The sequence below is a fragment of the Oncorhynchus masou genome, chromosome 22 (genome assembly GCF_036934945.1).
Source record: "Oncorhynchus masou masou isolate Uvic2021 chromosome 22, UVic_Omas_1.1, whole genome shotgun sequence".
In the NCBI taxonomy this organism is placed as follows: Eukaryota; Metazoa; Chordata; class Actinopteri; order Salmoniformes; family Salmonidae; genus Oncorhynchus; species Oncorhynchus masou.
In genome coordinates, this window is record NC_088233.1 from 29,999,287 (window position 1) to 30,024,332 (window position 25,046).

At 44.3% G+C, this 25,046-nt stretch overlaps 1 protein-coding gene across 1 annotated transcript in view; it reads right to left on the reverse strand.

Moving 5' to 3' along the window:
* The window catches only part of LOC135508816 (mucin-2-like), a 44,756-nt gene extending 20,969 nt beyond the window's left edge, over positions 1-23,787 (reverse strand). The window contains exons 1-3 of the mRNA XM_064929028.1: positions 23,765-23,787; positions 8,715-9,849; positions 6,327-7,286 (exon numbers count right to left, since the gene is read on the reverse strand). Of these exons, the coding sequence (XP_064785100.1) occupies positions 6,327-7,286; positions 8,715-9,849; positions 23,765-23,787 (2,118 nt within the window). The remainder of the gene's footprint in view (positions 1-6,326; positions 7,287-8,714; positions 9,850-23,764) is intronic.
* Positions 23,788-25,046: the final 1,259 nt, after the last annotated feature.

The window sequence follows — 25,046 nt, forward strand, 5'->3', positions numbered from 1 at the left end:
GTTGAACAGGCTAGTAATAGGAGTTGCAACAATTGCAGTGGATAATTTTAGAATGAGAGGGTCCAGATTGTCTAGCCCATCTGATTTGTAGGGGTCCAGATTTCAGAACATCAGCTAACTCGACTTGGGTGAAGGAGAAGTGGGGGGGGGCTAGCCAGGTGGAAAGAATGGCCAGCCGTAGAAAAATGCTCATTAAAATTCTCGATTATCATAGATTTACCGGTGGTGACAGTGTTTCCTAGCCTCAGTGCAGTGGGCCACTGGGAGGAGGTGCTCTTATTCTCCATGGACTTTACAATGTCCCAAAACATTTGGGAATTTGTGCTACAGAATGCAAATGTCTGTTTGAGAAAGCTAGCCTTTGCTTTCCTAACTGACTGTGTATATTGGTTCCTAACTTCCCTGAGTTTTCGATGCTAATGCAATACGCCACAGGATGTTTTTGTGCTGGTCAAGGGCAGTCAAGTCTGGAGTGAACCAAGGCCTATAACGGTTCTTAGTTCTACATTTTTTTAATGGGACATGCTTATTTAAGATGGTGAGGAAAGCCCTTTTAAAGAATAACCAGGCATCCTCTACTGACGGGATGAGGTCAAAATCCTTCCAGGTCAATAATGTGTCTTACATAGCTGACTGCCTGCACTCACAATTCCAATGGCTCCTACTGTAAAGAGTAACAATAATAATAATTGATTTCACATGCAAAAGGTTTTCAGATCCCTTGAGTTTATTCACATTTTATTACCTTACAGACGTATTCTAAAATTGATACAATTCTTTTTTTCCCTCGTCAATCTAAACATAATACCCCATAATAACAAACCAAAAAAAGGTTTGTACATTTTTTTGCAAATGTATAAAAAAAATTAAAACTGAAAAATCACATTTATAGAAGTATTCAGACCCTTTCCTCAGTACTTTGTTAAAGCACCATTGGCAGTGATTAAAGCCTTGAGTCTTCTATGATATGACGCTACAAGCTTGACACACCTGTATTTGGGGAGTTTCTCCCAATATTCTCATGCTCCTTCAAATTGGATGGGGAACATCGCTGCAAAGCAATTTTTTGGTCTCTCCAGAGATGTTAGATCGGGTTCAAGTCCTGGCTTTGGCTGAGCCCCTCAAGGACATTCAGAGACTTGTCCCGAAGCCACTCCTGCGTTGTCTTGGCTGTGTGCTTAGGGTCGTTGTCCTGTTGGAAATTGAACTTACGCCCCACTCTGAGGTCCTGAGTGCTCTGGAGCAGGTTTTCATCCGGAATCTCTCTGTACTTTTCTTCGTTCATCTTTCCCTCGATCCTGACTAGTCTCCAAGTCCCTGTAGCTGAAAAACATCCCCACAGCATAATGCTGCCACCACCATGCTTCACCTTTGGGATGGTACCAGGTTTACTCCAGACGCGACACATGGCATTCAGGCCAAAGATGTCAATCTTAATTTCATCAGACCAGAGAATCTTGTTTCTCATGGTCTGAGAGTCTTTGGCAAACTCCAAGCAGGCGGTCAAGTGCTTTTTACTGAGGTGTGGCTTCACTCTACCATAAAGGCCTGATTGGTAGAGTGCTGCAGAGATGGTTGTCCTTCTGGAAGGTTCTCCCATCTCCACATAGGAACTCTGGGGCTTTGTCCATCGGGTTCTTGGTCTCCTCCCTGACCAAGGCTCTTCTCCCCCGATTGCTCAGTTTGGTCGGGCAGGACAGCTCTAGGAAGAGTCTTGGTGGGTCCAAACTTCTTCCATTTAAGAATGATGGAGGCCACTGTGTTATTTGTGTCCTTCAATGCTGTAGACATGTTTTGGTACCCTTCCCCAGATCTGTACCTCAACACAACCCTGTCTCTGAGCTCTACGGCAATTCCTTCAACCTCATGGCTTGGTATTTGCTCTGACATGCACTGTCAACTGTGAGACCTTATATAGATAGGGGTGTGACTTTCTAAATCATGTCCCATCAATTGAATGCACCACAGATGGACTACAATCAAGTTGTAGGAACATCTCAAGGATGATCAATGGAAACGGGATGCACCTGAGCTCAATTCGAGTCTCATAGCTAAGGGGCTGTATACTTAGGTAAATAAGGTATTTCTGTTTTCTATTTTTTATAAATTTGCAAACATTTATAAAAATCTGTTTTCACTTTGTCATTATGGGGTATTGTGTGCAGATTGATGAGGATTATTTTTATTTCATCAATTTTTGAATACTTTCCAAACACACTGTATATAGTACTTTTCTAGACATCCAAAGCGCTTTGCATAGCAAGGGGGAAGCTCACCTCATCCACCACCAATGTGTAACACGCACTTGGGTGATGCACGGGAACCAATATACGGCAGAACCCTCACCACACATAAGCTATCAGGTGGAGAGGTGAGGAGTGATATATGCCAATTAGGAATGAGAGGTGATTAGGTGGCCGGGGTTAACATCCCTACTCTTACAATAAGTGCCATCAGATTATTTTGTGACCACAGTGAGTCAGGACACCCGTTTAACGTCCCATCTGAAAGACGGCACCCTACTCAGGGCAATGTTCCCATCACTGCCATGGGGCATTGGGATCTCCTAAGACCAGAGGGAAGCGTGTCCCCCCCACTGGCGCTCCAACACCACCTCCAGCTGCATCTGGTCTCCCGTCCAGGGACTGACCAGGACTGACCATGCTGAGCTTCAAAGGCAAGCCAGCAGTGGGATACTGTAAATGGTCAGAAGACCATCAGGTCTACATTCATGAGCTTGGTGTTTGTATCTGTTTATCTGCTCTCTGATAGTGATACCGCCCTCCTAAGGGAAGCACATAATGCAGGCTATCAGACCAAAGGCCACTTGTGGAAAAGTTGACCATACCTCCCACTGCCTCCTGTAATGGTACGAGGCCTCTGTGATGGTACGAGGCCTCTGTGATGGTACGAGGCCTCTGTGATGGTACGAGGCCTCTGTGATGGTAAGAGTCACAGGTCTGCATAAAGCACTGATAACACTAACTGATCTTATCACTTCTTAGAAATGTGCTGTTTACCAAGTCACAGGCAAAACTATTCTGTTTCTCTTTATGGTACTACAGTGACTGTCAGGTCAAACAGCAGGTTGACGTTTATTGTCATGAGTCTTGTCCTGAAGGCAGAAATGAGCGACTTTCACCTAGATAGGCCAGGTGCAAAGTAAAAATGGTCTATATAGTAAAAATTAATGAAAACAAAAATGTGATATTGGGTCTTAATTTAAGTTTGGGTTAGGCATTAGGGTTAGCAGTGTAGTTAAGGTTAGGGTTAAGGTTAGGTTTAAAATCAGAATTTATGACTTTGTGGCTGTGCCAGCTAGTGAACACGCTGCAGAGCTCCCTCCAGAACAAGATTCATTATGAAAAATGCTAACCTGCGATCAAACACCTAAATGATCTCAATCACAGTAGTGGGTCTACAGTGCCTTGCGAAAGTATTCGCCCCCCTTGAACTTTGCGACCTTTTGCCACATTTCAGGCTTCAAACATAAAGATATAAAACTGTATTTTTTGTGAAGAATCAACAACAAGTGGGACACAATCATGAAGTGGAACAACATTTATTGGATATTTCAAACTTTTTTAACAAATCAAAAACTGAAAAATTGGGCGTGCAAAATTATTCAACCCCCTTAAGTTAATACTTTGTAGCGCCACCTTTTCCTGCGTCGCTTGGGGTATGTCTCTATCAGTTTTGCACATCGAGAGACTGAAATTTTTTCCCATTCCTCCTTGCAAAACAGCTCGAGCTCAGTGAGGTTGGATGGAGAGCATTTGTGAACAACAGTTTTCAGTTCCAATGTTGACCTAAATGACTAATGATGACAAATACAATCCACCTGTGTGTAATCAAGTCTCCGTATAAATGCACCTGCACTGTGATAGTCTCAGAGGTCCGTTAAAAGCGCAGAGAGCATCATGAAGAACAAGGAACACACCAGGCAGGTCCGAGATACTGTTGTGAAGAAGTTTAAAGCCGGATTTGGGTACAAAAAGATTTCCAAACTTTAAACATCCCAAGGAGCACTGTGCAAGCGATAATATTGAAATGGAAGGAGTATCAGACCACTGCAAATCTACCAAGACCTGGCCGTCCCTCTAAACTTTCAGCTCATACAAGGAGAAGACAGATCAGAGATGCAGCCAAGAGGCCCATGATCACTCTGGATGAACTGCAGAGATCTACAGCTGAGGTGGGAGACTCTGTCCATAGGACAACAATCAGTCGTATATTGCACAAATCTGGCCTTTATGGAAGAGTGGCAAGAAGAAAGCCATTTCTTAAAGATATCCATAAAAAGTGTTGCCACAAGCCACCTGGGAGACACACCAAACATGTGGAAGAAGGTGCTCTGGTCAGATGAAACCAAAATTGAACTTTTTGGCAACAATGCAAAAAGTTATGTTTGGCATAAAAGCAACACAGCTCATCACCCTGAACACACCATCCCCACTATCAAACATGGTGGTGGCAGCATCATGGTTTGGGCCTGCTTTTCTTCAGCAGGGACAGGGAAGATGGTTAAAATTGTTGGGAAGATGGATGGAGCCAAATACAGGACCATTCTGGAAGAAAACCTGATGGAGTCTGCAAAAGACCTGAAACTGGGATGGAGATTTGTCTTCCAACAAGACAATGATCCAAAACATAAAGCAAAATCTACAATGGAATGTTCAAAAATAAACATATCCAGGTGTTAGAATGGCCAAGTCAAAGTCCAGACCTGAATCCAATCGAGAATCTGTGGAAAGAACTGAAAACTGTTGTTCAGAAATGCTCTCCATCCAACCTCACTGAGCTCGAGCTGTTTTGCAAGGAGGAATGGGAAAAAATTTCAGTCTCTCGATGTGCAAAACTGATAGAGACATACCCCAAGCGACTTACAGCTGTAATCGCAGCAAAAGGTGGCGCTACAAAGTATTAACTTAAGGGGGTTGAATAATTTTGCACGCCCAATTTTTCAGTTTTTGATTTGTTAAAAAAGTTTGAAATATCCAATAAATGTCGTTCCACTTCATGATTGTGTCCCACTTGTTGTTGATTCTTCACAAAAAAATACAGTTTTATATCTTTATGTTTGAATCCTGAAATGTGGCAAAAGGTCGCAAAGTTCAAGGGGGCCGAATACTTTCGCAAGGCACTGTATATAATCAACCCATTCTACTCACAGACATAACAAGCTCTCCATTCTGCAGATTACTAGTGTAGACCACTATCATGAGTCTATACTGGCATCACGTGAGATCAAGTGGCCTTGGACTGTCCTTGCCAATCTACCCTACAAACAGTGTGCATTGAATTACAGAGTCAAGTGTCAAGTCCTTTTGTGCTGCAGATAACCTAGAAGACGGAGTGTCCATATAGAGCACCACCCAACATGCTGTTCCCTGACAGTGTAGCGCAGTCTGGGGATAACAAGGCTTTGTCTACAGCAGCTTTCGACCTATCACAAACACGTGTCATTACCGCGCCAGCATGGATTTAGCTGTGAATATCTCACTAAAACCATTATGCTGAATGCATCTCTATCAGAAACCATCACAAAGCATGCCAGCGAAGGTATAAGATTCAATCATAGCCAGGCATTGGGGAACCCAGCACAGTGGTCTGGAATTACACTTGAAGGTGTGTGCTTGCTTTGGTTATAAGCTTTGGGTCAGAATAGTGCCTCTGGAGAGATAATATATAATTGTGTGCATTCACCAGATTGATTATTGTGCTACAGCCTTGCATCCGTCTCTACACAGTGAAGCAAGACTAGCTTTACTCTGCTCCAATGAACATTGATGATGAGAGATTTGACAGAATGACTCATTAAGCAAGCCAGTTAAAACTCTCTTAGAGATAATCACATCCTAAAAATAGCTTGCTTTATAACCATCATGTACACCAGAGTGCATCTGAGTGGCAGTGATCATGTAGGCCTTACCCACGAATGACTGTGTAGAAATCAGACGTGGGGCCTGTTTACATTACCCTTTCTGAAACCCAGTCGCTGGCTCAACGCATGACAAATTGCATAATTGCAAATTAATGAGTCGTCAGCATCAAATTGTAAGATTTAACAGCTTGTAGTAAAGTGGTGGCAGCTAATTAATATTACCTAGCATTATATTGCACTATATTGACGCGGTCAATTTTGAAGGGATTGTGACAGTGAAATAGCATCTTCTAAAATATTATAGTGACACCACAGCACCAATGGGTCTGCATAGGTTAATGGCAGCTTTGCCAGGGCATAGGACTGTAGATGTGAAAATATTGTTATACTATTAATCAATAAATACAGCCACAGAGCAGTGAAAATGATACAGCCATCTTACCTCGGTAACATGTGGCATGGGGTTAAATCCACAGAGGTTGCAGACAGTGTTCTTGCATTCTGTGCAGGTGTTGTAGTTGGGAGGGTCCTTGGAGCCCTTGTTGAGTTCCACCTTGCAGAGTGGACAGGTGGACTGGCCTGCTTTAGGAGCTGGTTGGGAGGATGCTGCTCCCTTTGGAGGCTCTGATGGGGGTTTGTCCACTTTGGCATGTACTGATGGGGGGACCTTGGCCTGCTGGGGATGCTCTGCTTTCTTCTCATCTGCTCTCTGAGCAGCAGGTGGTTTGATCTCCATTGCAGGGGGCATCTTGGGAGAGGCCTGGACCGGTGCAGACACCTTGGGGGAAGCTGGCGGTGTGAAGCGGGGCTCATCCTGAACAGCTGAGGTGATCAAAGTGGATGCAGAGCTGAAGATAGAGGAGCCAAAGCCAAACATCTTCCCAGACACTGACTCTTCAGGCTTTGACTGAGCAGGCTGAGATTTAGCACCACCAAAGTCGAAGAAGCCCCCTGACTCCTGCTTGGTGGGCTGGGCCTCTGGTGGCACAGCTTTGGCAGGAGAGGCTCCACGTTTTGGAGGCTGTTGCTGAGGCTTCCCAGGCTCCTGCTGTGTGGATGGAGTAGCATTACTCTGCTTAAGCCCAGGTTGGCCTGGCTGCTCTGGTGGTTTCTGAAGCCCTGATGTTCTCCGGTTCTCCTGTATTGTCTTCTGAGCAGAAGCTGAGCTGGCAGGTTTCTGAGGGTCTGCTGCTTTAGCAACCTCTGTCTTGGGTGGCTGTGTTGCTGATGTAGCAGGTTTCCTCTGAGGGGAGTCTGGTGTTGGAGTGTCTTTGTTCTGTGGTGCAGGAGATGTAGATGCTTTGTTGGGTGAAGGCTGGGGCTTCATCTTAGGGGGTCCAGGTGGGTAAGAGCCTCCGAGTGCTCTCTGCATCTGGCAGGTCAGACATAGCCACTCCTTACCCTGCAATGGAAATCATGGTTTTAGCATCATATATTGATTTTCTTTAACAAAACACATCTTTGAACCATTATCATGATCAAGGTTTTTTTTTCATTATCTATCTTTTGTTCTAAATTCATACTAGTAGTACATAATGGTTTTAATTTATTGTTCAAAATATGTGAATATTAGAATAACATTGTGTCTTCATCTTTACATTACAGGCAATTACCCTCCTACCATGTTAATGACTGTAGTGAGCATGCTGACTGAACTGTCAATAAATCAGATTACTCTCTTGAAGCAGCCTGCTAAGTGGTAACTAAAGTCAATATTCTGACTGATCAAATCAAGTTGGCCAGGCCCAATTATGCTCAATTCTCCACTGTACAAAAACATATCCAAATAGTTTGACATAGAATGCGATTCATAGTACAAATGCTACAAGGTGAACTAAGGTCAAAAATAATATATTAGGCCTACTGTTAAATAACTGATAAATTACTAACAATATACAGTACCAGTGTCACGCCCTGACCTTAGAGATCCTTATTTATTCTCTATGTTTGGTTAGGTCAGGATGTGACTCGGGTGGGAAAATCTATGTTTTCTATTTCTTTGTTGTTTTGCGGAGTGTGGTTCCCAATCAGAGGCAGCTGTCTATCGTTGTCTCTGATTGAGGATCATATATAAGTTGTGATTTTCTGTTAGGGTTGTGTGGTGTGTTATTTTCAGTTTAGTGTCTGTTCCTGACGGAACTGTTCGCTTTCGTTTTTGGATTTGTTATTTTTGTTTGAGTGTTTCTTGTAAATAAATATCAGGAACACTTTCCACGCTGCGCTTTGGTCCACTCTTCCTTCCACCGACGACGAGCGTTACAACCAGTCAAAAGTTTGGAAACAAGGGTTTTTCTTTATTTTTAAAGAAAAAAACACAGAGGATGCCAAGGGTGTAATGCTGTCATCAAGGCAAAGGGTGGCTACTTTGAAGAATCTTAAATATAAAATATATGTTGATTTTTTTAACACTTTTTTGGTTACTACATGATTCCATATGTGTTATTTCATAGTTTTCATGTCTTCACTATTATTCTACAGTGTAGAAAATAGTCCAAATAAAGTAAAACCCTTGATTGAGTAGGTGTGTCCAAACTTTTGACTGGTACTGTATACATCAGCAATAAGGCCCGGGGGTGTGGTATATGGGCAATATAACACGGCTAAGGTCTGTTCTTACGCGCAACGCAGAGTGCCTGGTATCACAAACCCTCGAGGAGCCTTATTGCTATTATAAACTGGTTACCAGAGTAATGACAGCAGTTAAACTAAACATTTTGTAATATCCGTGGTATACGGTCTGATATACCATGCCTTTCAGCCAATCAGAGTTCAAGGGTCAAACCACTCAGTTTCTAATGTTAAATATATACTGGAATTAATCTCTACTTACACCCGAGTCAGGAGGACTGAAGCCACACAAGCTGCAGACCACAGTCTTACACTGTGTGCAGGTGTTATGGTTGGGTGGCTCGTTGGTGTTCAGGTTGAGTCCAGTAGTGTTACACACTGGACACAGGGGTTTAGCTCCAGCCATAGGTCCAGCATTAGACTGAGTCCCAGGTTTACCAGAAGCCTGCTGCTGTGGTGTAGTCCTGGGGGAGCCCTGCTGCTGAGTCCCTTTCTTAGGGAACCCTTGTGGCTGAATTCCAACCTTAGTAGGGGACCCTTGCTGTTGTGGTTTACCCTTAGAAGGGGCTTGCTGTTGAGCTCCAATCTTAGGTGAACCTTGTTGTTGGGGTCCAACTTTAGTAAGATCTTGATGTTGAGCCCCAACTTTATGTGAACCTTGCTGTTGGGGTCCACTTTTAGCAGAGGCTTGCTGTTGAGCTCCAAACATAGGCGAACCTTGCTGTTGTGGTCCAACCTTAGCAGGGGCTTGCTGTTCAGCCCCTACCACAGGGGAATCTTGTTGTGGTCCAGCTTTAGGAGGTCCTTGCTGCTGGGGTGCTTGTTGTAGTCTTGCTTTACCAGGTCCTTCCTGTTGAGGCCCACCTTTATGAGGTCCTTGCTGTTGAGGTCCACCCTTAGCAGGGGCTTGCAGTTTTGGTCCACCCTTAGTGGAGGCTTGCTGCCCGCTAGGTTTGTCTGCTTGACCAGCCTGGCCATTCCCCTGCAGCTGGGGTCCTCCCTGTTTAGGAGGTGCCTGGTCCTGTTTCCTATGTCCCTGCTGCGGGGCCTTCCGAGGGCCAGGGCCTGACCCAGGCTGCTGAGTGCCTGCTTTCTGTTTGTCCCCCTCCGTATTATCCCCAAACAGACTTCCTCTGACAGCAGAAGAGACAGAGCTGAGGGGATTCGCACCACTTAAAAAGTTAGAGAACATGGCAGGTTCCTCCTCGCTGGACTCTACAGGTCTGCCTGAGTCAGAACAGGAGCTGTCCTCTCTCTTCTCTCCTGCAGGGGCCTGGGGAGGAACTGGGGCTGGGGGTAGGGCATCTACCGCCCCACTACTGCTGTAGCTGCTACTACTGCTACTGTTGCTGCTGCTGCCTGGGCTCTCCTCTGGTTCAAATTCTACACCAGACTTCCTACAGGAACGATAGAGAGGGAGACGGGGGGGGGTAGAGAGATGAGCATGTGAGAGAGAGAGAGAGAGAGAGAGAGAGAGAGAGAGAGAGAGAAAAGAAAGAGAGAGAGAGAGAGAGAGTTAAGGTAGAGAGTGTGGAAGAGAGGTGGGGTGAAGGTTTGGGAGAGAGAGCATGACAGAAAAATATAGAGAGAGAATGAGAGGAATATGAGCATATTTGTAATGCATTTACAATATTCTGATTTTACATGCTACCCCAGGCAGGTTAGAGGATGGTAAGCAAATATATTGGAAAATAATGAGAACACAGGGAACATAATGCCATTAATGCCTCTGAGGTCCGTTTGTTATTCCCTCTCTGTATCCTGATACACCTCATATCCTGCATAGAAAATATACATATTAATCAATTGCTACATGGCTATAGCAACAGATTGTCAATGCAACATGTAAACATTTTAGAGCGAGGGAGATAGAGAGAGAGAGGGAGAGAGAGAGAGAGAGAGAGAGAGAGAGAGAGAGAGAGAGAGAGGAGAGAGAGAGAGAGAGAGGGAGAGAGAGAGAATGTTTTCTAATGTCAAACAAAGTGAATATTGGAACAATATTTCTACGATAGGAATGTTAGGAATGGTCAGTGGGGACCTAAAGAATAATCATGTCATATTGTTAATTATTTTGTGATGTTATTAAAAACTGTATGAGCCAAATACTGTAACTTAGAAACACATTCTAGCTTCAAATACTTATGTCATGCCATAAAATGCAAATTCATTACTTAAAAATCATACAATGTGATTTTCTGGATTTTTGTTTTAGATTCAGTCTCTCACAGTTGAAGTTTACCTATGATAAAAATTACATACCTCTACATGCTTTGTAAGTGGGAAAACCTGCAAAATCATCAGTGTATCAAATACTTGTTCTCCCCACTGTATGTAATTCTTTCCTTGAAACATTGAATGGAAATACTTCCTATGGAGGACTGCTCCTTCTGGGGAGTTCCAATATGGCCGACCAGTGGCTTCAAAGCCTTTTATTGGCCAATACATAGCATACGCAATCCTGGGTTTATATATATCATTGACATACTTGTTGTGGCACACGGATGGAAAAAAAAACCGAGTGACTCTCTACGGATATCTCGGCTCAAAACAATGATCATTTACACTTAAAAATGTTACGTACACTTAGGCTTTTTTTTTTTACAGCAGCACAGAGCCACGGCTATTGATCACAGTTTCATACAAGGCATAGCCAAATCCAAGTTCTAAGGTTATAACCACATTCATATAGACAGAAATATAGCACATTCCCCATAGGCTTAAAAATGTGTGCCCTTTATAGCCCCATCAAATGTGGAATAAATACTTTCACCCAAAATACAGTATTATTGTAGAGGAGATCCGAGTACACACACACACACACACATTCACATTCAGGGTTTGGGAGTAACGGATTACATGTAATCTTATTACCAAAAAAAAAACTATTTTGTTACATTACCAGCTAAAATATTGCAATTAGATTACACATACTTTGATTACTTATTGGATTACTTTTAAATTCACAAATCATGTTTGAGAAAAAATACATTATAACACCTTTCTGTTTACTCAATGACATTCTATTCAGCATTGAAAAAAGGCGCATGTTTAAGTTTGTTTCACTTGAGCGAGTCCGACCACAAGTCAGAGACCACTACACACACAAAAATGGTGCTTCCTCAGGGGTTCTTTGGTAAGTGTGATGGTTCTGTGCAGAACCATACAGACCCAAATAACCCTTTCAGCCCTTCAAGGTCTTTTGGGAGTTATTTCCTTTGGGTGGCAGGTAGCCTTTGGGTGGCAGGTAGCCTTGGGGTGACAGGTAGCCTTGGGGTGGCAGGTAGCCTTTGGGTGGCAGGTAGCCTTGGGGTGACAGGTAGCCTTGGGGTGGCAGGTAGCCTTGGGGTGACAGGTAGCCTTGGGGTGGCAGGTAGCCTTGGGGTGACAGGTAGCCTTGGGGTGGCAGGTAGCCTTGGGGTGACAGGTAGCCTTGGGGTGACAGGTAGCCTTGGGGTGGCAGGTAGCCTTGGGGTGACAGGTAGCCTTGGGGTGGCAGGTAGCCTAGTGGTTAGAGTGTTGAGCCAGTAAACTAAAGTTTGCTGGATCGAATACTTGAGCTGAAAAAAGATGTTATTCTGCCCCTGAACAAGGTGGTTAACCCACTGTTCCTAGGCAGTCATTGTAAATAAGAATTTTTTCATAACTGACTTGCCTAGTAAAATATAAAATATATTTTAGTGATAATTAAAATGTAGGGGTAAGCGGCTCATTCAAATATTTCTGGGAATGGTTTGTTCTCAGCCCTTATTGTGCAACTGTGAGTGAGTGACATTCCAGTTGATCTAATTGTCACGCCCTGGTCTATATTTATTATGTTTATCTTCATTTATTGGGTCAGGCCAGGGTGTGACATGAGTTTATTTGTGGTGTGTTTCATCTTGGGGTTGTGTGGGGTGTATAGCATAGTCATTGGCTGCATGAGGCGGTTCTCAATCAGAGTCAGGTGATTATCGTTGTCTCTGATTGGGAACCATATTTAGGTAGCCATATTCTTTGTGTGTTTCGTGGGTGATTGTCCTTAGTGTCCTTGTTCCTGTCTCTGTGTTAGTTTACACAAGTATAGGCTGTTTCGGTTGTCGTTACGTTCTTTGTTTTTGTAGTATTTGTATTGATTCGTGTTTACGTTTTTTTTATTAAACATGGATCGCAATCAACACGCTGCATTTTGGTCCGACTCTCCTTCGCCTACAGAAAACCGTTACAGAATCACCCACCGCAAACGGACCAAGCAGCGTGTTAACAGGCAGGTGCAGCGAAAGGAGGAATGGACATGGGAGGACGAATTGTTCGGAGAAGGACCCTGGGATCAGCCTGGAGAATATCGCCGCCCCAAAGAAGAACTAGAGGCGGAGAGAGCTGAGAGGCGCTGGTATGAGGAGGCAGCGCGGCGACGCGGATGGAAGCCCGAGAGTCAGCCCCAAAAATTTCTTGGGGGGGGTTCAGGGAGAGTGTGGCAGAGTCAGGAGTCAGACCTGAGCCCACTCTCCCTGTTTATCGTGAGGAGCCAAGGAGGAGACCAGAACCGGTGTTGGAGGTGAGCGAAGCAGAGACTGTGAAGGTGTTAATGGGGAAATTGGAGGAGAGAGAAATGAGGGAGTTGCTGTGTTGGTGCTTTTTGCATGAAATTTGCCCGACGGAACGTGTCAGGGATTTGATGGCACCTGGGTCAGCGCTCCATACTCGTCCTGAGGTGCGTGTTAGTCGGCTGGTGAAGTTGGTGCCAGCCTCACGCACCAGGCCTCCTGTGCACATCCCTAGCCTTGCACGTCCTGTGCCAACACTGCTCTCAAGCTCTCCAGTACGCCTTCACGGTCTAGCCCATCCTGTGCCACCTCCACACACCAGCCCTCCGGTGGCAGCTCCCCGCACCAGGCTTCATGTGCGTGTCCTCGGCCCAGTACCACCAGTGCCAGCACCACGCATCAGGCATACAGTGCGCCTCGCCTCTCCTGCGCTGCCGGAGCCTCCCGCCTGTTCAGCGCTGTCGGAGCCTTCCTCCTCTACAGCGCTGCTGGAGTCTCCCGCCTGTTTAGCGCAGCCAGAGCCTTCCTCCTCTACAGCGCTGCTGGAGTCTCCCGCCTGTTTAGCGCAGCCCGAGCTGTCAGTCTACATGGAGCAGCCAGAGCTGTAAGTCTACATGGAGCAGCCAGAGCTGTCAGTCTACATGGAGCAGCCAGAGCTGCCAGTCTACATGGAGCAGCCAGAGCTGTCAGTCTACATGGAGCAGCCAGAGCTGTCAGTCTTCATGGAACAGCCGGAGCTGCCAGTCTGCATGGAGCTGTCAGTCTGCAGGGAACTGTCAGTCTGCAAGGAGCTGTCAGTCTGCAAGGAGCTGTCAGTCTGCAAGGAGCTGTCAGTCTGCATGGAGCTGTCAGTCTTCATGGAGCTGCCAGTCTGCATGGAGCAGCCAGAGCTGTCAGTCTACATGGAGCAGCCAGATCCGTCAGTCAGCCAGACTCTTCCAGATCTGCCAGTCAGCCAGACTCTTCCAGATCCGCCAGTCAGCCAGGCTCTTCCAGATCCGCCAGTCAGCCAGACTCTTCCAGATCCGCCAGTCAGCCAGACTCTTCCAGATCCGCCAGCCAGCCAGACTCTTCCAGATCCGCCAGTCAGCCAGACTCTTCCAGATCTGCCAGTCAGCCAGACTCTTCCAGATCTGCCAGTCAGCCAGACTCTTCCAGATCTGCCAGTCAGCCAGACTCTTCCAGATCTGCCAGTCAGCCAGAATCTTCCAGATCTGCCAGTCAACCAGATTCTTCCAGATCTGCCAGTCAACCAGACTCTTCCAGATCTGCCAGTCAGCCAGGATCTGCCAGAACTGCCAACCAGCCAGGATCTGCCGGATCCAAATACCTGGCTGAGCTTCCTCTCAGTGCCGGGCTTCCTCTCAGTCCCAAGCTTCCTCTCAGTGCTGAGCTTCCCCTCAGTCCCGAGCTGTCTCTGCCCCGAGCTGCCCCTCTGTCCCGAGCTGCCCCTCTGTCCCGAGCTGCCTCTCTGTCCCGAGCTGCCCCTCAGTCCAGTGGGATTCTGGGTGAGGACTACTAGGCCATGGTCGGCGGCGAAGGTGGACTATCCTAGGACGCGAGGAGGGGGGACAAAGACATTTATAGAGTGGGTTCCACGTCCCGCGCCGGAGCCGGAGCCGCCACCATGGACAGACGCCCACCCGGACCCTCCCTATTGTTTTGATGTGCGTCCGGGAGTCCGCACCTTAGGGGGGGGGGGTTCTGTCACGCCCTGGTCTATATTTATTATGTTTATCTTCATTTATTGGGTCAGGCCAGGGTGTGACATGGGTTTATTTGTGGTGTGTTTCGTCTTGGGGTTGTGTGGGGTGTATAGCATAGTCATTGGCTGCCTGAGGCGGTTCTCAATCAGAGTCAGGTGATTATCGTTGTCTCTGATTGGGAACCATATTTAGGTAGCCATATTCTTTGTGTGTTTCGTGGGTGATTGTCCTTAGTGTCCTTGTTCCTGTCTCTGTGTTAGTTTACACAAGTATAGGCTGTTTTGGTTTTCGTTACGTTCATTACGTTCTTTGTTTTTGTAGTATTTGTATTGATTCGTGTTTACGTCTTTTTTATTAAACATGGATCGCAATCAACACGCTGCATTTTGGTCCGACTCTCCTTCGCCTACAGAATTACAATTACTCCTACCAATTACACTAATCTGTTGTGGTATGCTATTACATGTTACATATACATATATGACTATAGCCAGTGATGGTGTCTTGTGAAAGACTCACGTTTGGCAAGTCAGTATTTCTCAATTCTCTCATCAGGGACCCCCAGCCATTCCAAAGCTAGCACACCTGATTCAACTTGTTAATATCGGCAGACTCAGTAGCCTCAGTAGCCTCGGTTTTTCTGATGACTGCGGTGCCTGGTTTACCAACTACTTTGCAGAAAGAGTTCAGTGTGTCAAATCGGAGGGCATGCTGTCCGGCCCTCTGGCAGTCTCTATGGGGTGCCACAGGGTTCAATTCTCGGGCCGACTCTTTTCTCTGTATATATCAATGATGTTGCTCTTGCTGCGGGCAATTCCCTGATCCACCTCTACGCAGACGACACCATTCTATATACTTCCGGCCCGTCCTTGGACACTGTGCTATATAACCTCCAAACGAGCTTCAATGCCATACAACACTCCTTCCGCGGCCTCCAACTGCTCTTAAACGCTAGTAAAACCAAATGCATGCTTTTCAACCGTTCCCTGCCTGCACCCGCACGCCTGACTAGCATCACCACCCTGGATGGTTCCGACCTTGAATATGTAGACATCTATAAGTACCTAGGTGTCTGGCTAGACTGTAAACTCTCCTTCCAGACTCATATCAAACATCTCCAATCGAAAATCAAATCTAGAGTCGGCTTTCTATTCCGCAACAAAGCCTCCTTCACTCACGCCGCCAAACTTACCCTAGTAAAACTGACTATCCTACCGATCCTCGACTTCGGCGATGTCAACTACAAAATAGCTTTCAACACTCTACTCAGCAAACTGGATGCAGTTTATCACAGTGCCATCCGTTTTGTCACTAAAGCACCTTATACCACCCACCACTGCGACCTGTATGCTCTAGTCGGCTGGCCCTCGCTACATATTCGTCGCCAGACCCACTGGCTCCAGGTCATCTACAAGTCCATGCTAGGTAAAGCTCCGCCTTATCTCAGTTTACTGGTCACGATGGCAACACCCAGCCGTTACACACGCTCCAGCAGGTGTATCTCACTGATCATCCCTAAAGCCAACACCTCATTTGGCCGCCTTTCATTCCAGTTCTCTGCTGCCTGTGACTGGAACGAATTGCAAAAATCGCTGAAGTTGGAGACTTTTATCTCCCTCACCAACTTCAAACGTCTGCTATCTGAGCAGCTAACCGATCGCTGCAGCTGTACATAGTCTATCGGTAAATAGCCCACCCATTTTTACCTCCCTCATCCCCATACTGTTTTTATTTATTTACTTTTCTGCTCTTTTGCACACCAATATCTCTACCTGTATATGACCATCTGATCATTTATCACTCCAGTGTTAATCTGCAAAATTGTAATTATTCGCCTACCTCCTCATGCCTTTTGCACACAATGTATATAGACTCTCTTTTTTTCTACTGTGTTATTGACTTGTTAATTGTTTACTCCATGTGTAACTCTGTGTTGTCTGTTCACACTGCTATGCTTTATCTTGGCCAGGTCGCAGTTGCAAATGAGAACTTGTTCTCAACTAGCCTGGTTAAATAAAGGTGAAATAAAATAAAATAAAATAATAAACAAAATAATAAAACCTATGGAATTTTTACAATATAATATGGCTATTAAACCACAATAAAAACACTGTATGGGTTGTACAAATAAACTTTGAGAATGAGAAAAGTTCTTTATAGAACCATTCTCCATAAAGGTTCTATAATGAACCATAAAAGGGGTTCTATATAGCCCCAAAAAGAGTTGTAACAATAGTGGAACCCTTTTTGGTGCTATATAGAACCTTTTGTAATGGTTCATTATAGAACCTTGGAGAAGGGATCTTTATAGCACCATACAGGTTCCATTGAGAACCTTATGAGCATGGTTCTTTATAGAACTTTCAAAAAAAGAACAATTCGTTTTTAGTGTGTATGATTACACACCAAATGCATTTGATGGATCCTTTTTGTCTTGATGGCTCATTCATTCCCCCCTCCTCTCCCCTGTAACTATTCCACAGGACGTTGCTGTAAATGAGAATGTGTTCGCAGTCAACTTACCTGGTTAAATAAGGGTAAAATAAAAATAAAGAAAATTAAAATTAAACTAATGCCTCTTAAGGGGAAAGTAATCAAAAGGTAACTAAAAGTAATCTGAGTTTGTGAAATCCCCAAATTACATTTCTGATTAGAATTTTGGACAGATAACTAGAAGGATAACTATAATGGATTACATTTAGAAAGTAACTTACCCAACCCTGCACACACACACACACACACACACACACACACACACACACACACACACACACACACACACACACACACACACACACACACAGTCAATCTGGTGCTCTCTGGAGAAACACTTCCGGGCAGGGGACAGCAAATGGTGCATGGGAACTGAATGCTGATATGGAAATATTATTTACATACTTAGCTAGGGGAAAATATTGTAGTAAAGACATGGCAGTTGCCAATGCAAGCTTAACTAGCCAAACTGGTGCTATAACCTATTATTAATTTCAGCCTGGTTTCATAAACTAGACGTAACATAATAAACAAAAATCCAGGTCACTCAAATTAACATGATAAATTAAATTTGATATGGTATGTATTAATATGTGAATGTCCAATATCCATTTTGTATGTTACGAATTAGAATTTGTATGATGTTAAGAATTGCTAAGTTAGTATGGGGTATGTGTAGGAGCCCATCTCCCCTGCGTCTGTTCTTGATTAGCATCAGTCAGTCAGACAAACAGACAGGCTCTATTACAGGCTACTCTACTTTAGGCTACACAACGCAATCCGCATAGTAGAGTAGGCTACCAGGAGGCTACCTCCAGACTGAACCCACTATATGTCTGTTAGAGACCTCTCTAACGCACAGAAAGCTGATTCAAACTCAAATTCACCAGCTCTGCAAGCGTTATGATATCAAAATACGTTCGTTAAACACCAAATATGAAGTTTCGCTTGGCAACTATCTTCATTTACTCACGTTACGGCTGGAATGTACTTCCAAAAAATATACAAATTAAAATGTATAAGGAACCAAAAAAATAATCTTCGCACCTCTGCCATGCACAGGTCGGAAGTCTGCAACAACTGAATATATTGGAGGTGCCGGCATTTTTTCGGTTGCTTGTCAGTTTTAATTTAGACCTTTTTTAGAAGTACATAATGGCTATAACGGGAGTAAATTATGATAGTTGCTCAGCAAAACTCTATATTTGGTGATCGACGAACGTATATTGATATTATAATGCTTGAAGAGCTGGTGAATGGGAGTTTGAATTGGAGCTTTCTGGGTGTTGAGAGACGTCTCTAACCCACAGATACTGGTTCACCACCATACCTCAAATATGACAGCTCTGAAACCAAGGATCATCGCGGTCGTGAGATGAAGTAACCCATTTGCTCATCCGTTTCTCGCGCCCTTGACATTCGCCCCAATCTCGTAAAAACGATACCCTATAAAATGGGTCGGAAACGCCATCATCCTGCGGACACCAGAGAGAAACCACCTGCCATCAGAGATATCCCCCGCGGATAATCCAGTACAGTATCCCCCCTCCCCTTTCCCAGCCCAGCATCATTCACCCTCCGCGGTCACAATGTCAAACAGATGTGTACAGCTCATGTACACGGTTCTCTGAAAAAGACGACGCAAATGCTACCTTTCGTGGCTTTGGCTCTCACGTGCCAGATGTCTCTCCCCATCTTGACTCAGCCCTCCTCCAGTCGGTTTCTGTGGTCTGACAGGCTGGCTGCGGAGGGATGGAGGGCAAAGAGCGGCGCGAGTCTACAGCATCCACTGATTCTGCCTTCCTGAACACTGCGCATGCTCCACCGTCTGACAGCCAGGTGGTCACGATACATCACGAAGGAAAATTTAAATTAAAGGGACAAGGAGATCCGGCAGTAACATATAAACGATAAAGATCCGCACGTGTATCACATATCATATGTTTGCATTACTCATCAAAATGATTTGGTTTCGTTCATGAATGCGATAAAAATAGAAATGCATCATGTTTGGCCTGTTATCTCTCAGCTTTGGCCTTTTGGTCAAGGGAGATAATGACATTATATAAGGCTTCGGCTCTTATAAAAGACCTTTGAAACCTAGATTGAGTAGGTTGTGTTTATGTTGATTCTAATCCCCAAGGTCAACAGCACCCAGTGGACAGTCCTAAGAGATGGCCTTCACCACTTCACCTTCAGGTTGACACTAAATGCTGATGAACCATGACAAATCTCTTCTTCATTTTCTCTCTTACGCTGTTGCTCTCACCCTCTCTCAAGTCATCTCTCTCTCTCACACACACACACATACACACACGCAAACATACACACACACACATACACACACAATGGAATTCAGGTAATCGCTCAAAGTGAGATGGCCATTTGTCCCATTGTCTTTCTGAAGGCTCTCATGGCTTATGTCTGATACATATTATCAGCACTACTGAGGCCCTAATGACAGATCCATAACATTAGCTATCCCTCACCACTGTCTGCATGTAGGCACTGTGTGTGTAAGTGTGAGTGTGTGTGTGTAAGTGTGCTTGTATGTGTGAAATATAGACAACAACCTTACTGTAAGGAGCTACAGTTGAAGTCGGAAGTTTACATACACCTTAGCCAAATACATTTAAACTCAGTTTTTCACAATTCCTGATATTTAATCCTAGTAAATATTCCCTGTTTTAGGTGAGTTAGGATCACCACTTTATTTTACGAATGAAATGTCAGAATAATAGTAGAGTTAATGATTTAAATCAGCTTTTATTTCTTTCATCACATTCCCAGTGGGTCAGAAGTTTACATACACTCAATTAGTATTTTGAAGGTAGGCCTTGAAATACATCCATAGATCCCAGTCAATTTAGTGTATGTAAACCTCCGATCCACTGGAATTGTGATACAGTGAATTATAAGTGAAACAAGCTGTCTGTAAACAATTGTTGGAAGAATTACCTGTGTCATGCACGAAGTAGATGTCCTAACCGACTTGCCAAAACTATAGTTTGTTAACAAGAAATTTGTGGACTGGTTGAAAAATTAGTTTTAATGACTCCAACCTATGTGTATGTAAACTTCTGACTTCAACTGTACATAATGGCTGGTAAGTGTTGCCAAATCATGGCCTGTTTGGACACGACCCCCTGTCCGAGTACTCGCAAACAACTTTTGCAAAATCACGTCATGTAGGCCTTAGCAACTAGACATTAGCAGCAACAAACGCTGCAAAACACCCAACAACATGTTTTCAGTGTGGGGCTTAAAGTACACACATTAACAGTGACTGTCTGACCCTCTTTAGCAACGCAGTGAGAACGTTTGTATGGAGACCGTGCTATGTACTCATTGCGCACGTGATATGGCCATCTCTGGGCCCATCATCACATTCACACAAGCATCAAGTACAAGTGAAGTAGAACACCCAAAGGCCCACAATACAACTTATTTAGACTCTACCTCTATTTCTGTGACCAATTGCTTTTGTCTTTTTTCAATGGTAAAAATAGGCCATTCCTCCTGGGTCTTAGGTGAGAGACATGGCTCTTCAGCAGACAGAAACATCCTGTAATAGGAGGAGAAGATACATTAAGAAGAGAGAACACCCACAGGGCCACAGCACTACAGACAATACAGCTCCTCCAGTATAGACTCTCTCTCCTCTCCATCTCCACAGCACATACCCAGGCACGCTGGCACCTTTCCCAGATGAGTTTTTCTTCCTGTGCAGATGTGATGAGATGAGACAGGCTGGGCTATCCTCGCTGGCCCAGTGTCACTGTGATGGGCTGTGGATGACAGACTGCCTTCTCCTCGCTCTCTCTCTCTCTCTCTCTCTCTCTCTCTCTCTCTCTCTCTCTCTCTCTCTCTCTCTCTCTCTCTCTCTTTCTTTCTGCCCAGTTGGAGCTACTAAAAGGAAGGTAAAGCTCAGACTAGGACATCAGTCTTCTTTTATTAGTGTATTACACTAAACAAGCAGCCTCTGAAATCAAAAGGCTGCACTTTAAATGTTGAATTTTGTGAAATGTTTCCCATGGTAGTGATAGGAAGTCCTAAACAAACACTAGCTATTCTGAAGCTAGGAGCAGTATCTGGCACCCTGACTACCTAGGCTGTACTGAAGCTTAGAGCAGTTTATGGCACCCCGACCAGTGGGAAAGAGCAGCGGCACCAAAGGGCAAACCAGATCCCAGCCTTTATAGACCACTCATCTGCTATGAGAGAGATAATACAGCAACACTGACTCTATCAGCAGGGGATGAGATTTAGCAAAGATTTCACACAAACACACACACAATCCTCTCAGCATGATGGACTGTGTATGTGTGTGGACGGGAGAGCAAGTGGTGAGTGGGTGTGAATAAATGTTGCGTCATGTGTGATGTGAGATCAGCAGGAAGCTGGGTTCTCTCTCTCGCGCACGCACGCACGCACACTCACACACACACACACACACGCACGCACGCACACACACACACACACACACACACACACACACACACACACACACACACACACACACACACACACACACACACACACACACACACACACACACTATGTCCTACTATACTTACCTGTGATGACGTTTTGGGGACCAACAATTGATTCTCATTCACAATCCTATTTTCCCTAACACCTAAACCTAACCCTATACCTACCCATATTTAATCTCCTGCAACATTGTTTGGGCCAGTATATACTGTATGCTTTCTACCAACACAATTTACACATAATCCAAAAGTCATTTGCAATACTTCCCACTTTCTCTAATTGCTTGGTTACATCTGAGCCTCTGTTTAAGAAACTCAACATATTGCCCGTCTACAACATGAATATTCTCCAAACATGCACCTTTGTCTATGAATACACGTACCTCCCAGACATCAACACCAAACTCTTAAATGTATTCTTCCCGGCTAATTCCCAAATCCATGCATACAACACAAGACACTCCAATAACCTTCACTCTTCCCGCTGCCGCACCTCACGTAGTCAGTTCTCTAGCAGACACAGAGGTTCCATACTCTGGAATCCCTATGTTCACAATGTCAAAATATCATCATCCCTAAACAATTCCAAGTGTAGACTGGGTTCAGCCTGATGAACCAAACTACTCCTACATGCAGCATAACACTCACACACATACCTGCACACACACACACACACACACACACACACACACACACACACACACACACACACACACACACACACACACACACACACACACACACACACACACACACACACACACACACACACACACACACACACACACACACACACACTGTGTTTTTTTAACAGAGTTTATCATGTCCAATTGTAATTAGTATGCTTTGTTTATTTGATTCAACGATCTGTTTGTATATATTTTGTTGTTGTTGTTGTTGTATGGTTTTCATATACGCCCTCTAGGATTTCCAACCTCACCTGCACACCTTTTTACCATGTTTTTATATGCAATGTTTGTCTTCATTTGTCTTTTTTGTATGAATAAATAAAATAAAAACTAATAAAACTAAACCTGGCTGCCATTTTAGAGCCACCACAGTCTGTTGTGGACATGGGGGCACGCCTCTGACAAACAGCCTCTGTGATCCAAAGCCCTGCCGACACTAACAACGTCTCACTGCTCACTCAAGCATGATGCACAGAGATGTTTCTGCAGGGCAGAGATGTCTCTCTCTCTCTGTGTCTCTCTCTGTCTCTCTCTCTCTCTGTCTCTCTCTCTCCCCCTCTCTCTCTCTCTCTCTCTCTCTCTCTCCCTCCCTCCCTCCCTGTGTCTCTCCATTTATCTCTCCCCCCATCCCTCTGTCTTTCACATACAGCTGTATCCTCAGAAGTACTTATCACTCTCTCATTTTAATTAAAGCCTGTCTGCTGATTAGGCTGATTATCATCATTAACTATACAGCATTTCTAACAGCAAGTCAGATTGCAACCTCCACCTAGCAAAACACTATTTGACAGCAGTGCATCATGTGACCTAGTGAGATTAAGTTGTTTAAAACATGCACTTTCTTCTTGGTGATTAAATTCTGAATGACCCATTTACTAATAATAGTTGAATAGCCACCTGTTGTGTATTGATTCTGTGTCGTGTAATGCACTTGTTGTTGGTGCTAACCACAATTCTGTCAAAAGACCATACAACTTATGTTATTGTATCTTACCTCCGATGCTTGGTTTTCAGAAAGGAAAAGCAGTTTTTGCCAGGCATGTCTTTCCCTGGAGCAGAGTGGCGTGGTGCTGTAACATACAGGGAGCTGCTATCTGCTACTAGTGCTGCTCCTTGCCTGTCTCTCTGGGTCTCTGTGTTGCTGAGTCTCTGATAGAGCAGAGCAGGGTCACTGTGTAATCAATACAGTAACTTGATCTCACACACTTTGCCAGCATCATTAAATTTACATATCTGCCCTGAAGAGACCACAATACTGAGACCAGGTGGGCCACTGACCGGTTTCTACTGACGGCTTGAATATATAATGAATATGCTGGGAATATTAATAAAATAATATTCCTACAACTTCCAGGAATGTCTTTTGGAACAGGTTGCTCATTGTATTGGACAGTATTGGACCGCTCACCTCGGTAACTCTTCCTCCAGCATTTTTTCAGAAAGAAATATATTGTCGCTTAAGAGCATTGGAACAGTTATAGAAATGTCGCTTGTTCGAATCCACGAGCCGACTAGGAGAAAAATCTGTAAATGTGCCCTTGAGCAAGGTACTTAACCTTAATTGCTCCTGTAAATCGCTATGGATATGAGCGTCTATTAAATGACTCAAATCTAAAACTATACATTTATTTGCTCAAGTAAAGGTGAGTTATGCATGATTCTATTGTGGTATAATATTTTCCTTTTTTAATTATTGACTGATACCATGTCTTTAACAAATGATTGTACAACTAAATGGTTGTGGTATAGAGTTTCTCTGCTTGTTCTTGTTTAAGAGTTAATTAAGAGGACCAACATACCAATCAAATGTGATGGATGGCTCCATTTAGCCTTCTTGGGCTTGACTAAAGGTACCAGGCTTTGCCACTGTACAAGTGGCCTCTCTCTTCTTGCTATCCATCTACTTCGCTGTTTGAGGCTGCTAGTTATCCCTATATGTCTGTTTTCTATGCCAGCCTCATGCCATCCCTAATGCCTGTTTTATGTGACAATATCGTATCATCCCTAATGCCTGTTTTTTTATGCCAGTCTCATATCACCCCTATATGTCTGTTTTCTATGCCAGCCTCATGCCATCCCTAATGCCTGTTTTCTATGCCAGTCTCATATCACCCCTATATGTCTGTTTTCTATGCCAGTCTCATATCACCCCTATATGTCTGTTTTCTATGCCAGTCTCATATCACCCCTATATGTCTGTTTTCTATGCCAGTCTCATATCACCCCTATATGTCTGTTTTCTATGCCAGTCTCATATCACCCCTATATGTCTGTTTTCTATGCCATGCCTATATGTCTGTTTTCTATGCCAGTCTCATATCACCTATATGTCTGTTTATATGTCTGTTTTCTGTTTTATGCCAGTCTCGTGCCATCCCTATATGTCTGTTTTCTATGCCAGTCTCATATCACCCCTATATGTCTGTTTTCTATGCCAGTCTCATATCACCCCTATATGTCTGTTTTCTATGCCAGTCTCGTGCCATCCCTATATGTCTGTTTTCTATGCCAGTCTCATATCACCCCTATATGTCTGTTTTCTATGCCAGTCTCGTGCCATCCCTAATGTCTGTTTTATGTGACAATATCGTATCATCCCTAATGCCTGTTTTCTATGCCAGTCTCATATCACCCCTATATGTCTGTTTTCTATGCCAGTCTCATATCATCCCTATATGTCTATTTTCTAT